Consider the following 17044-nt stretch of genomic DNA (forward strand, 5'->3'; position numbering starts at 1 on the left):
GATAACTTCTATCATCAGATAAGGTGACATGAGTGACATCAGATTGATTGGGCATCAAGAGGAACAATTAGCCCCAAATAAAGCCTTAACTTTTTTTTTTTTAAAGGCAGCCCACCTTCTAATCTTGCAGTATAGTGAGGAATCTTTTAGTAAAACAGCAAACAGCATTCCTTCCTCTGGAGGCTGCCTGAACCCAGAGGTTCTCCTCCTTGCTTTTGTATCATACTTGGATTTTTTTGTTTTTCTTTTTCTCCCTGAAGCCTGACTAGGTATATTCTGGCTCCCAAGTTTCACACTCCCCTCTGTATACTTAGTGAGCCAATCTCTTAACAGGGTTAAAAAAGAAGGCCAGTCTTCCACCTGCTAGCTTTTCTGGCACACACTTGTAAGACAGCACCCAGCTTTTGTTCCCTTTCTTTCACAATTCCTTAAATGGTTCTTGCCCTAGATTGCGAGAGTCCAGCAGAGCACCTCAGGCTTCTGGGAAAGAAGTCTTTCAGGCTAACTGGTTTGTGTGGCCTGGAAATGGACAGTGTGGTAATTTAAGTCTTCTCTTTCGTTAGTCTCATCTAACACCTGGCCTGGTAATCCCTACATCTTGCCGAAAGTGGGATAGGGAAGGAAGGAGAAAGAATAATAAAGTTTTCTTGAAAGGGCTGAGCCCTGGAGTGTCTGAACATTGGGATCACTTACAGAGGTCTTTCTCTTGAACTTGACAGATGGCAGACCCCTAAAATCATGATAATTAAATCATCATATCTCATCCCCTGGAGAAAAGAGCTGACTTGTACACTGTAAATCCAACAAAACGGCCTTGAATACGTGGCTTGGCCTCAGACATTACATCACCACTCAACCTTTCTGTGTTGACATTATACGGGTATAATAGAGGTGTGGGAATTCACCAGGAAGTGCACTCCAGGCCAGTAAAGGAACCTAGAAAGTTATAACTCCGCTTTTTTTTTTTTTTTTTCCTTTCCTAATAATGCAGCCCTGATTAAGCTCACGTGGGAGCCTGGCATGCCATATGTTCTCCTGAAATAAAGGCACACCTTTAATAGGGGAGATTCCACTCTCAGATTCTATCCTTTGACTTGCTTTGTATCTTTAAGCTAACTTTTTCTTCTTCTCCTTGCCTTTCTTTTATATCATATATTTTTTGCCCTTTAGCTTCTAAAGCACTTTGATGTCATACTAATCCTCCCAGCAACCTTTGGGCATAGTTGAACAGGTTTCATCTCCATGTGAAACTAAGGTCTAGAGTAGTTTGAAACTGCAGATCTAATCAACTGAACCAGGACTAGGCTTAGTCCATTGCCTATGATTGTACCCTCTTCCTCGTAGGCCTGCTGCCACCTGTGTTTTCAGATCAAGTGGCGATAGCCTCTTCCATGGGCTGATGAGGAAGAGTTGAACACAGTTATGGCAGAGGAATTCCTTGTTGTATGTATTTTTTAGGTGAATATTTTAGGAGACTCTTTACTTTATAAAGAGAAGGTAGCATGAAAATAACTTGTTTATTAAATCAGCTATTTGTAAATCTTTTTGACTCCTGAACCTCTTTGAAAGTCTAAAAGCTTTGAACATCATTTCAGAAAAATGTACATATGCACATCGTTTTGCATGTAATATTAAGGAGTTTATGGAATTCCTGAAAACTAGGGATTTCAGGTATTAGCAATCCTGAATTAAGATTTTACTCAAGGATTAAACCATCTTTTAGTTCATTTACTGATGTAGAACTTAGAAAGCTTACAAGGTTTTGGAGTATATGCAGACCTGCTAGATATAGTCTGGTTTTTAATTGTTAAGCTGAAAAGGACCACTAGGTGACCTGATTTCCTCTTAGGAACAAATGGAATTGATGTGATCTGGTGATACAACATGGCAGTGCTCCTTTAATATATAGTTCCTGACTAGGAGTTTGGGCTTCACTAGGAAATCCCTGGTAGTTATTAATGATGGGAACAGAGTATATAACCTGCTCTACCTGCCCCATTCTCCTTGTAGAGTTTAAGTAGCTTTACCTCTTTTTTGGGTATCTTAAAAAAAGGGAAAAGGGAAATAATATTCCTTCCTCTGAAAGACTGGAGACCTTTGCTTGAATAAAGAATATAAATACACATTTGCAGACTGAAATGAGTGATGCCATCTCCCCACTTCCCAGTCCCCAAGTATAAAAACTAAGGCCCACAGAGGAGAAATTGATTGTTGAAGGCCGTTTGGTTGATGACCTCTCATCTTGCCCAGGTTTCCAAAAGAGTTTTGCCAAACAGAGATTCATCTTTAAGTAATGCAGCCTACTTTGTTACAAGCAGCTGTTAGAGATTTAGAGCATTTTTTAAATTTCTTCCCTACTGATTATTTGACAGTTATTGGCTGTCTTTATGGAACTTTTTTATTATTATTAATAGAATTTTTCCTACTCAGAGCCCATAAAAGTTAGTTATTTTAATAAACCAAAGAATCCAGGAGCCTAGTGGAGCAGAAATGGCAAATGATCCAAAGAAGCAAAAATCACGTGAAACTTCACGTGCAAAAAATAGTGTTAATCTTATGGGTATGCATATTTGTGTGCTTTTATTAGTAGCCAATGGAATTGTATTTTCTCTTACTACAAATAAAATCAGATAAACCTATGGCTTTGGCCATTTCCAAAGAAAACTTTTCCCATTTGCTTTGGATAGTATTTGTGACAGGCTCTGGGTATAAGTGATATGATCAAAGGTATATTATATACCAATTGGCAAACCTTTTACTGAAAATAATCTTATAGAGGGCACATCACAAAATGGTTCAGTCACATTTTTTTTTCCGCTTCTGACAAAGGTCAGGGAGAAATGAGAGCTGTGTTTGATTTAAATGTTAAATGGCATTTTCTGCTGTTGCTGATCCAGGCTAGAGAGGCATCTGGTTTTTCTGTCCTATTCAATACAGTTAATTAGACAGGCGTGCCATTTACTGGAGAATATTAATCAATTACTATGGGAGGAACCTTAGAGAGAACTGTGTAAATTGATCGGTACTCAGTGAATAATAGCTGATTGATATATCTCTTTCTCCATCAGCAGATATTGGGGAATATTAACTGCTGTGCACACACACATACACATACACACACTTTACACTTACACACACATATCATATACGTATATTTTACTTAGGGAAGTGGAGCGGAGAAATTGAGCAGAAAGAGATTTCTCTGTTAGCAAAGAACCTAAGACATATTCTGGGTTATTTTTCGAGTATATCAGTAGATGGCCTGTTCCTCCTGCATGCTAGAACTTTTTCCTCTTTTTAACGTGGATTTTGGGTGGGTGAGAAGTGGGAGGCATTTTTTTGGTTTCAGGAGTTCTTGGAGGGGACGCTGGGCATTACAGCAGTCTACCAGAGTAGGGAGTATTATGTGAGTGACTGTTTTCTCTAAAGGTTAATAGATTGACAGAGGACATGTGGGCAAATAAGATAGTGACAGGGTGCTAATATGGGGGGGGGGGTTGGTTTTTTTTTTCTTTCTGGTTGGTGGTGGTGGTGGTGGTGGTGGTCATGGTGGTAGTTCCTTGAAATCTATTAAGAGGAGCAGTTGTTGCTCTGTCCCTGTGCTTGAACAAATTAATATCTCCATACTGACAGTGGATTAGATAAAATGCACTGGCCTTAGGTTAGCTCTACTTAAGATGACTGGGCTGCATCAAGATCAGTAAACAGGCTGCCCTCTTGGGCTACGGAATGAATGAACAGTGAGAGATGGGGTTAGAGTATAACCAACCTTTAACCTTTGTGGCCAGCTGGGAAGGATTGTGGATGGTGTGGATCCATACAACAACTTATGCTCATTTTTGCATTGGTATCACCCATCTTACCCACAAAGCCAAGTTAAAATTAAGTATGTCTTCCACTCTCTGATCTGAAGTAGACTGTGGGTCTCCTACCTCCTCCTATCCCCCATACCTCAAAGCATTTGGGGAAATGGGGCTTCTATTGCCTAGATAATGGACTCCCTAAAATATTCTTTCTCATTCGGAGCCCTGCCCCATCTATCTCTGTTAGGATACAAGGTGAAACACTCATGTGAAGTGAGTTGGGTTTTTTTTTTTAATTAATTAATTTATATTTTACTTTTGGCTGCGTTGGGTCTTTGTTGCTGCACGTGGGCTTTCTCTGGTTGCGGTGAGCAGGGGCTATTCTTCGTTGCGGTGTGCGGGCTTCTCATTGTGGTGGCTTCTCTTGTTGAGGAGCTCGGGCTCTAGGCATGCCGGCTTCAGTAGTTGTGGCTTGTGGGCTCTAGAGCGCAGGCTCAGTAGTTGTGGCGCGTGGGCTTCGTTGCTCCGCGGCATATGGAATCTTCCTGGACCAGGGTTCAAACCCTTGTCCCCTACATTGGCAGGCGGATTCTTAACCACTGCACCACCAGATAAACCCCCTGAAGTGAGTTTTTAATTTGTCACTCACCCCTCAGTCAGAGGCTTCAGCCTCCTCTAACTGGGAGGAGAGGAATCTTTCCAGCTGCTCTGATGATGTTAAATGTATCTCTGGACTCAGTCCACTTGAAATGATGTTTATTTCTGCAAAGGTTTAAAAAGAAAGAAAGGGAAGGGAGGGGAGGAGGGAGAGAAAGAAAGAGAGATAAAGGAAGAAGGAAAGAGAGGAAGGGAGGGGTGGAGAGAGGGAAAAGAGAAGAAAAAAGAAAAGAAAAAGAACTCCTTTGGCTACCTTGTGGTTTTTTTGTTGGTGGTGGTGTTTGTTTGTTTGTTTGCTGCTGCCACACACATGCAGGATCCTCAGTTCCCCAACCAGGGATCAAACCCGTGCCCCCTGCAGTGGAAGCACGGAGTCTTAACCAATGGACCACCCCTACCTTGTATTTTAAAATAGCCCAGAGCTCTGTCCCTTCTAGAATATTCTTTGGTTCTTCTCCCAGATAGCCATATAACTTGCTCCCTCATTTCCTTCAGGGCTGTACTCAAATGCCATATTATCAGAGAGGCCTTCTGTGACTACCCTGTATAAAATGAAACTAACCACCCCCAGCACTCCCTACATGCCCTAACCTGCTGTTTAATTTTTCTCTGTAACACCACCACTGGACACATTACATACATATATTCTTTTTAACTTTTTTTCCCCTACTTACTCTTCACTCACATTATATATGCATAAAATTCTTTTCCTCTCCCCACCCAATAAAATGTAAGTCACATGAAGGTAGGGACAGGGTCTTTCTGATCAGTCCTTTCTCTGGGACAGTGCCCAACACTGTAGACGTAGTAGACATTCAGTAAATACTTGTTTAATGAATAAATGGATGAACTCATTTTTATTTCACTCTCTCAGCGGTATCCTAGGCAGCCGACTTTTAATGTTGGAAGGGGCCCAGCAGACAACCAAGAAATGCCATAAATGAATTCCTCAGGGCAGTTTTGTGATTCCGGTGTGTGTGAACAGTTAAACAGTCTGACTAGCCGGCAGTGGGTTGAGACCCCCTCCTTGGAAATTATCCTGAGCTATTCCCTTGTGGTGGCTGCAAGAGGAAGAAAGGGTCAGGAGTTGCCCTTGTCTCTGAGAGGAAGCCTGTACATGGTACTCATTTTCCACCTATTTCTGGAGCTGTCATACTAAATCCAAGAGGCCTCAACTCTGTGGGAGTTTTTTTTTCCTTCTAAGGAAGCCTTGTACGTCAGCTTTCTGTCTGGGAGTCCCCTTTTACCTTTTCATGGCTTTCCCTGGTGAATAGTTGAGCAAATGGGAAAGCACTGATCCTTTGCCATAATGAAATAGTAAAGCCCAGCCTTGGTTCACTCTTTTTTTTTTTTTTTTTTTTTTTTTTTTTTTTTTTTTTTTTTTTTTTTTTTTTTTTTTTGCGGTACGTGGGCCTCTCACTGATGCGGCCTCTCCCGCCACGGAGCGCAGGCTCCGGATGCGCAGGCCCAGTGGCCATGGCCCACGGGCCCAGCCGCTCCGCGGCATATGGGACCCTCCTGGACCGGGGCGCAAACCCGAATCCCCCACACTGGCAGGCGGACTCCCAACCACTGTGCCATCAGGGAAGCCCCACTCTTTTTTTAATATTTATTTTTTGTTTGTTTAGTTTGGGGAAGATATTGGGGAGTGGGGTGCACAGGGTAACAGGAATTCTCTATATGAAGTTTTATAGCCTCTTTTAAACACAGAGCATGAAATGATGAGCTGTTGAATAATAAATATGTTTTATATATAAATTATTAGTACACAGTTCTTTTGTGTTCCCTCCCCCATGTGTCTTAATTTGGGTTCAAGTTTCAGGTACAAGTAATTTATTTGGAAATGCAGTAAATATCAGAGGCGTGGAAAAGTGAAATAGGGGAAAGAAGGATGATTTAGTGAGCCAACTACAACTGTGGGCAATTGGAGTTTGATTCTGAGGGGAAAGGGTATAGAACACACACTTCAGGGTTATTCTACCTGGGATCTAGGCAGCTGGGATGTGAGTCATTGCTGGAGCCTGTTCACAGGGAGTGTTCATTCCCTAGAGTACCCTGCAGCCTCCTGAGCTTTCGAGAAGCCCTTAGGCAAAGAGATATGGATACTGGCAGTTGGATATCAGGTACACTAAGCAGTAAGGCCTGAGGGACTTGAGCAGGGTATGAAGGAGTGAGTTACCCGTGCATCCTGTTTCTGTTAAAACAGTAGACTACACGAGCACCATAGCTTTATTTTTCCTCTTTTCGTTGCCTTTTTCTACCACATCTTCACCTGTGGGTGGCTCAGGGCTCAAATCTATCTTGCCTTGACTTTTGTGAATCAGCAGGCACCTTGTTTCTCATAATGGCACCTAGTGATCTCGATTTCATGGCAGGGTAGCTGTGTACCTACATGTATATTTTCTACTTGGTTTAAGCTCCTTGAGAACCCAGGTATTACCTTATATATCTTTGTAAACACCAGAGTGCCTGGCATATAAGTGCTCGGTTCGTGTGTAATTAATGAAATTTTCCCCCTAACTATTGATAGTAGGTAGTTTTGCCAAACAGGCTGTGAGAGAAAAGCCTTTGGGCTCCTGAATTCCAACTTCCTAACTTCAAACAAGATAGTGTCATTAAACTGCAGGGAGTTACTGGATGGACCCTAAGTCAAGACAATGAAGGTTCATCTTTTCGTTTTTTCTTCTATTTTTAAGGGGAAAATATTTAAGTATAATTGTAGTGATAAGTACATTAACATTGTTTTGTAACCATCACGAGCATCTATCTCCAAAAGTTTTTCATCTTGCACAAGTGAAACTCTGTACCCATTAAACACTAACTCCCCTCCCTCCCCTGCCCCCAGCTCTTGGTAACCACCATTCCACTTTGTCTTTATGAATTTGACTACTCACTTACTCTAGGAACCTCATAAGTGGAATCATACAGTATTTGTCTTTTTGTAACTGGCTTATTTCACTTCGCATAATGTTCAAGATTCATCCGTGTTGTAGCTTGTGTCAGAATTTCCTTCCTTTTAAGATCTGAATACTATTGCATCGTGTGTATGCACCGCGTTTTGTTTATACATTCATCTCTTGCTGGACGCTTGGGTTGCTTCCCTCTTTGGCTGTTGTGAATAAAGCTGCTATGAACATTGTTATATAAATATCTCTAAGAGATCTTGCATTCAGTTCTTTTAGCTATATACCCAGAGGTGGAATTGATAATCATATAGTGATTTTAGTTTTAGTATTTTGAGGAACTATCTTCTTTTTTTTTTTATAGTAACCATCCTAATGAGTGTGAGGTGGTATCTCCTTGTGGTTTTGACATTCATTTCCCTAATGATTAGTGATGTTGAGCATCTTTTTGTGTGCTTATTGGCCATTTGTATATGGCCATTGTACATTTCTTCTTTGGAAAATGTCTGTTCAAGTACTTTGCCCATTTTTAAAATCCTGAGGTCTTTGGTTTCTGTTGTTGAGGAAACTTTTAAATTGAAGTGTAACACAATTAGACTTTGAGTTTCCTTATTTTCAACATACTTATGTAGTGACTCGTCAAGCAACTGTGAGCCAGCAGTTTAGGGACTTTCAGCTCTGATCTGGCTTACATCATTTCTTCACAGAGTAATCATAGAATCTTAGAACTAAATGAGCCTCAGAGGGTATCTTAGTCTGTTATGGCTGGCATAACAAAATACCATGGACTAGGTGGCTTATAATTTCAGTAATTTCTTTCTCACAGTTCTGGAGGCTGGAAGTCCAAGATCAGGGTGCCAACCTGATTGGGTTCTGGTGAAGGCCATCTTCCTGGTTGCAGCCTGCTGACTTTCTCACTGTTTTCTCACATGGCGGAAGGGGCTAGGGAGCTCTGCCGGGTCTGTTTTACAAGAGTGCTAATCCCATTTATGAGGGCTCCACCCTTAAGGCCCAATCACCTCCCAAAGGCCCTACCTCCTAATATTATCACATTGGGCATTAGGATTTGAACATGTGAATTTGGGGGGGGCACAAACATGTAGACCATAGCAATGAGCAACCAGATGAGGAAACTGAACCCACTTCTTTTTCCACTGTGCCCTGAGCCAAATCACCTAACCCCTGTGGATAGCACTTTCTTCATCTTTGAACATGAGTCTCTTTCCCGCCTTTCTCATGTTATTACTAGTGTTTTGATGACTGGTAAATTGATTTTTAATGATTACAAAGTATTTAGTAATGTATTCATTAGGCATGAGGTTGTGTATATGTTGGACTTACACTTTTTGGATATTTGCAGTGTCATTTTTAAGTCAGAAATTTACTTTTAGAATGGAAATGCATTTATTTATTTATTTTATTTTACTTTTGGCTGTGTTAAGTCTTCGTTTCTGTGCTAGGGCTTTCTCTAGTTGTGGCAAGCGGGGGCCACTCTTCATCGCGGTGCGCGGGCCTCTCATTATTGCAGCATCTCTTGTTGCGGAGCACAGGCTCCAGACGCGCACGCTCAGTAGTTGTGGCTCACGGGCCTAGTTGCTCCGCGGCATGTGGGATCTTCCCAGACCAGGGCTCGAACCCATGTCCCCTGCATTAGCAAGCAGATTCTCAACCACTGTGCCACCAGGGAAGCCCAAAAATTTTCTTTAGAAAACGGTAGGCCTTTATTTTTCTAGGGGAATAAGCAGATGGGACCAAAAGGTAGGAAGTAATGCTGACCTAAACTTAAAGCAAAGCACTTTTGTTAATCTTTGGAAATAAATGAACTCTCAGAATTGCTCACTGGTTGCTATTAGACAGTGCTCTTATGAGTCCTAATTAAAATAGATCTGGCTTAGTGTCCTCTCTTTCTGAGATCAGGCAGTTTGAAGCTGCCTCATAAAAGGAGATTGCTTACATCTCTGTCATTAACTCATAGCTGGGTTGGCAATGGCTTCCTGCTCAAAGATGTAGATGACAACAGGGAAATTCAGGATGCTTGGGCTTGCATAACAGATCTCTGGGAAGCTCCTAAATTTAAAAAAAATTTTTGAGAGATTGGTTCAAGATGGCAGAGCAGAAAGACGTGCTCTCACTCCCTCTTGCGAGAACAGCAGAATCACAACAAACTGCTGAACAGTCATCGACAGGAAGACACTGAAACTCACCAAAAAAGATACCCCACATCCAAGGACAAAGGAGAAGCCACAATGAGATGGTAGGAGGGGCACAATCACAATAAAATCAAATCCCATAACTGCTGGGTGGGTGACTCACAAATTGGAGAACACTTATACCACACAAGTCCACCCACTGGATTGAAGGTTCTGAGCCCCACGTCAGGCTTCCCAACCTGGGGATCCGGCAACAGGAGGAGGAATTCCTAGAGAATCAGACTTTGAAGGCTAGAGGGATTTGATAGCAGGACTTTGACAGGACTGGGGGAAACAGACACGCCACTGTTGGAGGGCACACACAAAGTAGTGTGCACATCGGGACCCAGGGGAAGGAGCAGTGACCCCATAGGAGACTGAACCAGACCTACCTGCTAGTGTTGGAGGGTCTCCTGCAGAGGCGATGTGTGGCTGTGTCTCACCGTGAGGACAGGGACACTGGCAGCAGAAGTTCTGGGAAGTACTCCTTGGTGTGAGCCCTCCCAGAGTCTGCCATTAGCCCCACCAAAGAGCCCGGGTAGGCTCCAGAGTTGGGTCGCCTCAAGCCAAACAACCAAGAGGGAGGGAATCCAGCCCCACCCATAAGCAGACAAGCAGATTAAAGTTTTATTGAGCTCTGCCAACAAGAACAACAGCCAGCTCTACCCACCACCAGTCCCTCCCATCAGGAAACCTGCACAAGCCTCTTAGATAACCTCATCCACCACAGGGCAGAGAGCAGAAGCAAGAAGAACTACAATCCTGCAGCCTGTGGAACAAAAACCACAATCACAGAAAGATAGAAAAGATGAAAAGGCAGAGGACTAGGTACCAGATGAAGGAACAAGATAAAACCCCAGAAAAACAACTAAATGAAGTGGAGATAGGCAACCCTCCAGAAAAAGAATTCAGAATAGTGACAGTGAAGATGATCCAAGACCTCAGAAAAAGAATGGAGGCAAAGATTGAGAAGATGCAAGAAATGTTTAACAAAGACCTAGAAGAATTAAAGAACAAACAAACAGAGGTGAACAATACAATAACTGAAATGAAAACAACACTAGAAGGAATCAATAGCAGAATAACTGAGGCAGAAGACCAGATAAGTGACCTGAAAGACAGAATGGTGGAATTCACTGCTGCAAAACAGAATAAAAAAAAAAAGAATGAAAAGAAATGAAGACAGCCTAAGAGACCTCTGGGACACCACTAAACGCAACAACATTCGCATTATAGGGGTCCCAGAAGGAAAAGAGAGAGAGAAAGTACCCGAGAAAATATTTGAAGAGATTATAGTCGAAAACTTCCCTAATATAGGAAAGGAAATAGCCACCTAAGTCCAGGAAGCACAGAGAGTCCCAGGCAAGGTAAACCCAAGGAGAAACATGCCAAGACACATAGTAATCAAATTGGCAAAAATTAAAGACAAAGAAAAATTATTGAAAGCAACAAGGGGGCTTCCCGGGTGGCGCAGTGATTGAGAGTCTGCCTGCCGAGTTCGTGCCCCGGTCCGGGAAGATCCCACATGCTGCGGAGCAGCTAGGCCTGTGAGCCATGGCCGCTGGGCCTGTGCACCCAGAGCCTGTGCTCCGCAATGGGAGAGGCCACAACAGTGAGAGGCCCACGTACCGCAAAAACAAAACAAAACAAAAAAGCAACGGGAAAAACGACAAATAACATACAAGGGAACTCTCATAAGGTTAACAGCTGATTTCTCAGCAGAAACTCTACAAGCCAGAAGGGAGTGGCATGACATATTTAAAGTGGTGGAAGGGAAGAACCTACAACCAAGATTACTCTAACTGGCAAAGATCTCATTCAGATTCGACAGAGAAATCAAAAGCTTCACAGACAAGCAAAAGCTAAGAGAATCCAGCACCACCAAAGCAGCTCTGCAACAAATGCTAAAGGAACTTCTCTAAGTAGGAAACACAAGAGAAGAAAAGGACCTACAAAAACCAACCCACAACAATTAAGAAAACGGTAATAGGAAAATAATATCGATAATTACCTTAAACGTGAATGGATTAAATGCTCCAACCAAAAGACACAGGCTCGCTGAATGGATACAAAAACAATACCCATCTATATGCTGTACACAAGAGACCCACTTCAGACGTAGGAACACATACAGACTGAAGGTGAGGAGATGGAAAAAGATACTCCATGCAGATGGAAATCAAAAGAAAGCTGGAGTAGCAATACTCATATCAGGTAAAACAGACTTTAAAATAAAGACTTCCTTGTTACAAGAGACAAGGAAGGACACTACATAATGATCAAGGGATCAATCCAAGAAGAAGAAATAACAATTATAAATCTATATGCATCCAACATAGGAAGCACCTCAATACATAAGGCAACTGCTAACAGCTATAAAAGAGGAAATCAACAATAACACAATAATAGTGGGGGACTTTAACACCTTACTTAAACCAATGGACAGATCGTGCAAACAGAAAATTAATAAGGAAACACAAGTGTTAAATAACACAATAGACCAGATAGATTTAATTGATATTTATAGGACATTCCATCCATAAACAGCAGATTACACTTCTTCTCAAGCATGCATGGAACATCCTCCAGGATAGATCACATCCTGGGTCACAAATCAAGCCTCAGTAAATTTAACAGAACTGAAATCATATCAAGCATCTTTTCTGACCACAATGCTATGAGATTAGAAATCAATTACAGGGAAAAATAACGTAAAAAACACAAACACATGGAGGCTAAACAGCATGTTACTGAATAACCAAGAGATCACTGAAGAAATCAAAGAGGAAATAAAAAAATACCTAGAGACAAATGACAATGAAAACAAGACGATCCAAAACCTATGGGATGCAGCAAAAGCAGTTCTAAGAGGGAAGTTTATAGCAATACAGTCCTACCTCAAGAAACAAGAAAAATCTAAAATAAACAATCTAACCTTACACCTAAAGGAACTAGAGAAAGAAGAACAAACAAAACCCAAAGTTAGTAGAAGGAAAGAAATCATAAAGGTCAGAGCAGAAATAAATGAAATAGAAACAAAAACAGTAGCAAAGATCAATAAAACTAAAAGCTGGTTCTCTGAGAAGATAAACAAAATTGATAAACCTTTAGCCAGACTCATCAAGAAAAAGAGGGAGAGGACTCAAATCAATAAAATTAGAAATGAAAAAGGAGAAGTTACAACAGACACCGCAGAAATACAAAGCATCCTAAGAGACTACTACAAGCAACTCCAATGGACAACCTGGAAGAAATGGACAAATTCTTGGAAAGCTATATCCTTCCAAGACTGAACCAGGAAGAATTAGAAAATATGAACAGACCAATCACAAGTAATGAAATTGAAACTGTGATTAAAAACCTTCCAACAAACAAAAGTCCAGGACCAGATGGCTTCACAGGTGAATTCTGTCAAACATTTAGAGAAGAGCTAACACCCATCCTTCTCAAACTCTTCCAAAACATTGCAAAGGAAGGAACACTCCCAAACTCATTCTGTGAGGCCACCATCACCCTGATACCAAAACCAGACAAAGTTACTACAAAAAAAGAAAATTACAGACCAATATCACTGGTGAATATAGATGCAAAAATCCTCAACAAAATACTAGGAAACAGAATCCAACAACACATTAAAAGGATCATATACCATGATCAAGTGGGATTTATCCCAGGGGTACAAGGATTCTTCAGTATAAGCAAATCAATCGATGTGATAAGCCATATTAACAAACTGAAGAAGAAAAACTATATGATCATCTCAATAGATGCAGAAAAAGTGTTTGACAAAGTTCAACACCCATTTATGATAAAAACTCTCCAGAATGTGGGCATAGAGGGAACCTACCTCAACATAATAAAAGCCATATATGACAAACCTACAGCAAACATCATACTCAGTGGTGAAAAACTGAAAGCATTTCCTGTAAGATCAGGAACAAGACAAGGATGTCCACTCTCGCCACTATTATTCAACATAGTTTTGGAAGTCCTAGCCATGGCAATCAGAGAAGAAAATGAAATAAAAGGAATACAAATTGGAAAAGAAAAAGTAAACCTGTCACTGTTTGCAGATGACATGATTCTATACGTAGAGAATCCTAGAGATGCCACCAGAAAACTACTAGAGCTAATCAATGAATTTGGTAAAGGTGCAGGATACAAAATTAATGCACAGAAATCTCTTGCATTCCTATACACGAATGGTGAAGAATCTGAAAGAGAAATTAAGAAAACACTCCCATTTACCATTGCACCAAAAAGAATAAAATACCTAGGAATAAACCTACCTAGGGAGACAAAAAACCTGTATGCAGAAAACTGTAAGACACTGATGAAAGAAATTAAAGATGATACAAACAGATGGGGAGATATACCATGTTCCTGGATTGGAAGAATCAATATTGTGAAAATGACTATACTATCCATAGCAATCTACAGATTCATTGCAATTCCTGTCAAATTACCAATGGCATTTTTTACAGAACTAGAACAAAAAATCTTAAAATTTGTATGGAGACACAAAAGACCCCAAATGGGCAAAGCAGTCTTGAGGGAAAACAACAGAGCTGGAGGAATCAGACTGCCTGACTTCAGACTATACTACAAAGCTACTGTAATCAAGACAATATGGTACTGGCACAAAAACAGAAATACAGATCAATGGAACAGGATAGAAAGCACAGAGATAAACCCACACACCTGTGGTCAACTAATCTATCACAGAGGAGGCAAGGATATACACTGGAGAAAAGACAGTCTCTTCAATAAGTGGTGCTGGGAAAACTGGACAGCTACATGTAAAAGAATGAAATTAGAACACTCCCTAACACCATACACAAAAATAAACTCAATATGGATTAGAGACCTAAATGTAAGACTGGACACTATAAAACTCTTAGAGGAAAACATAGGATGAACACTCTTTGACATAAATCACAGCAAGATCTTTTTTTGATCCACCTCCTAGAGTAATGGAAATAAAAACAAAAATAAATGGGACCTAAAACTTAAAAGCTTTTGCACAGCGAAGGAAACTACAAACAAGACGAAAAGACTACCTTCAGAATGGGAGAAAATATTTGCAAAAGAATCAGTGGACAAAAGATTAATCTCCAAAATATATAAACAGCTAATGCACCTCAATATTAAAAAAACAAACAACCCAATCGAAAAATGGGCAGAAGACAGACCTAAATAGACATTTCTCCAAAGAAGACATACAGATGGCCAAGAAGCACATGAAAAGCTGCTCAACATCACTAATCATTAGAGAAATGCAAGTCAAAACTACAATGAGGTATCACCTCACACCAGTTTGAATGGGCATCATCAGAAATGCTACAAACAACAAATGCTGGAGAGGGTGTGGAGAAAAGGGAACTGTCTTCCACTGTTGGTGGGAATGTAAATTGTTACAGCGACTATGGAGAACAGTATGGAGGTTCCTTAAAAAACTAAAAATAGAATTACCATATGACCCAGCAGTCCCACTACTGGGCATATTCCCAGAGAAAACCATAATTCAGAAAGACACATGCACCCCGGTGTTCATTGCAGCACTATTTACAGTAGCCAGGTCATGGAAGCAAGCTAAATGCCCCTCGACAGAGGAATGGATAAAGAAGTTGTAGTACATATATACAGTGGACTATTACTCAGCCATAAAAAGGAAGGAAATTGGGTCATTTGTAGAGACGTGGATGGATCTAGAGACTGTCATACAGAGTGAAGTAAGGCAGAAAGAGAAAAACCAATATCATATATTAACACATATATGTGGAACCTAGAAAAATGATACAGTTGAATGGTTTGCAGGGCAGAAATTGAGACATAGATGTAGAGAACAACCATATGGACACCAAGGGGGGAAAGTGGCGGGCTGCAGGGAGGGGCGTGGTGTGATGAATTGGGAGACTGGGATTGACATATATACACTAATATGTATAAAATGGATAATAAGAACCTGCTGTATAAAAAAATAAAATTCAAAAAAAATTTTTTTGAAAAATTGTGGTAAAATATACATAACATGGAACTTACCACTAAAACCATTTTAAAGTGTACAGCTTCGTGGCATTAAGTACATTGACATTGTTGTGTAGCTATCACAACTGTCCATCTCCAGAACTTTTTCATTTACCCAAAGTGAAACTCTGTACTCATTGAAGAGTAGCTGCCCGTTTCTCCCTTACCCCCAGTCCTTGGCAACTACCATTCTGCTTTCTGTCTCTGAATTTGACTACTCTTGGTTCCTCATGTAAGTTGAATCATACAACGTTTGTCTTGTTGTATATGGCTTATTTCACTTAGCATAATGTCTTCAAGTTTTACCCATGTTGTAGCATGTGTCTGAATTTCCTTTTTAAGGCTAAATAGTATTCCATTGTATGGATATGTACCACATTTTGCTTATGTGTTCATCCATTGATGGACATTTAGTTTGTTTGGCTGTTGTGAGCCTTCTGCTCTGAACATTGGTGTACAGATATCTCTAGTCCCTGCTTTCAATTCTTTGATATATACCTAGGAGTAGAATTTCTGGGTTATGTGGTAGTTCTATGTTTAACTTTTTGAAGAACCTCTATACTGTGTTCCACAGTGTGTGCACCATTATATAGTCCCACCAGCAATGCGCAGTGGGTACCAACTTCTCCACCTCCTCACCAACACTTGTTTTCTGTTTGTTTGCTTTTGATAATCGCCATCCTAATGGGTATGATGTGGTACCTCATTGTGGTTTTCATTTTCATTGCCATAATGATCAGTGATGTTAAACATATTTTCACGTTATTGGCCATTTGTATATTTTCTTTGGAGAAATGTCTGTTCAAGTCCTTTGCCCATTTTTAAATCAGGTTGGTTGGTTGTTGCCAAGTTTTAGCCAATTAGCCTTTTGATTTGCAAATACTTTTAAGAGAGTGTTTGCTCTGTGGTGCCTTATGAATATATGTTCATTTATCTTGTTTATTTTTAAAAACCTTTTCCTGTATAGATAGGTAGATAGATAGATAATCAATCAATACATAAGTAATAAATAGATTTTTTTTTTTTGTCCCAACAGTATATCCTTTCAGGCTCTGATGACTTCAACCTGTACATGTGGAGAATTCCTGCAGATCCAGAAGCAGGTGAGTGTATCCCGAGTATGAACCTGCTGCTAATGTTGGCTCTATTGACCTCCTGCGTGCTGTGCCCTGAAAGGGCAGATCTTTAGCAGTAGAGGAAGATATTTCTCTTTTAATACAAAATATTTTTTGGAAAGTGACCAAAGTAAATTTTAAAATAAAAATTAGAAGCCAGATTTAGCTATAACCTTCATGCATACCCTTATCTGACATAATCATGCTCAGATTTTTTTCCTCCTAAGAACTTTTCTTTAGACTTCATAGATCTCCTTTATGTCCATTTTCCTCTCTCGTGTTTCACACTTGGAGTATTATTACCTTGCTTTTTACATGCTTTTCCTTTATTATTCATGTGCACATTCCTG

At 40.4% G+C, this 17044-nt stretch overlaps 1 protein-coding gene across 2 annotated transcripts in view; it reads left to right on the forward strand.

Moving 5' to 3' along the window:
- Positions 1-17044, forward strand: part of DCAF5 (DDB1 and CUL4 associated factor 5) — a 95976-nt gene that overhangs the window by 56571 nt on the left and 22361 nt on the right. For both annotated transcript variants that reach the window (XM_007454448.1, XM_007454447.1), the window contains exon 7: positions 16616-16682. In XM_007454448.1, coding sequence (XP_007454510.1) covers positions 16616-16682 — 67 coding nt within the window. The remainder of the gene's footprint in view (positions 1-16615; positions 16683-17044) is intronic.

Source organism: Lipotes vexillifer, unplaced genomic scaffold (assembly GCF_000442215.2).
Source record: "Lipotes vexillifer unplaced genomic scaffold, Lipotes_vexillifer_v1.1 scaffold197, whole genome shotgun sequence".
NCBI classification, from domain to species: Eukaryota; Metazoa; Chordata; class Mammalia; order Artiodactyla; family Lipotidae; genus Lipotes; species Lipotes vexillifer.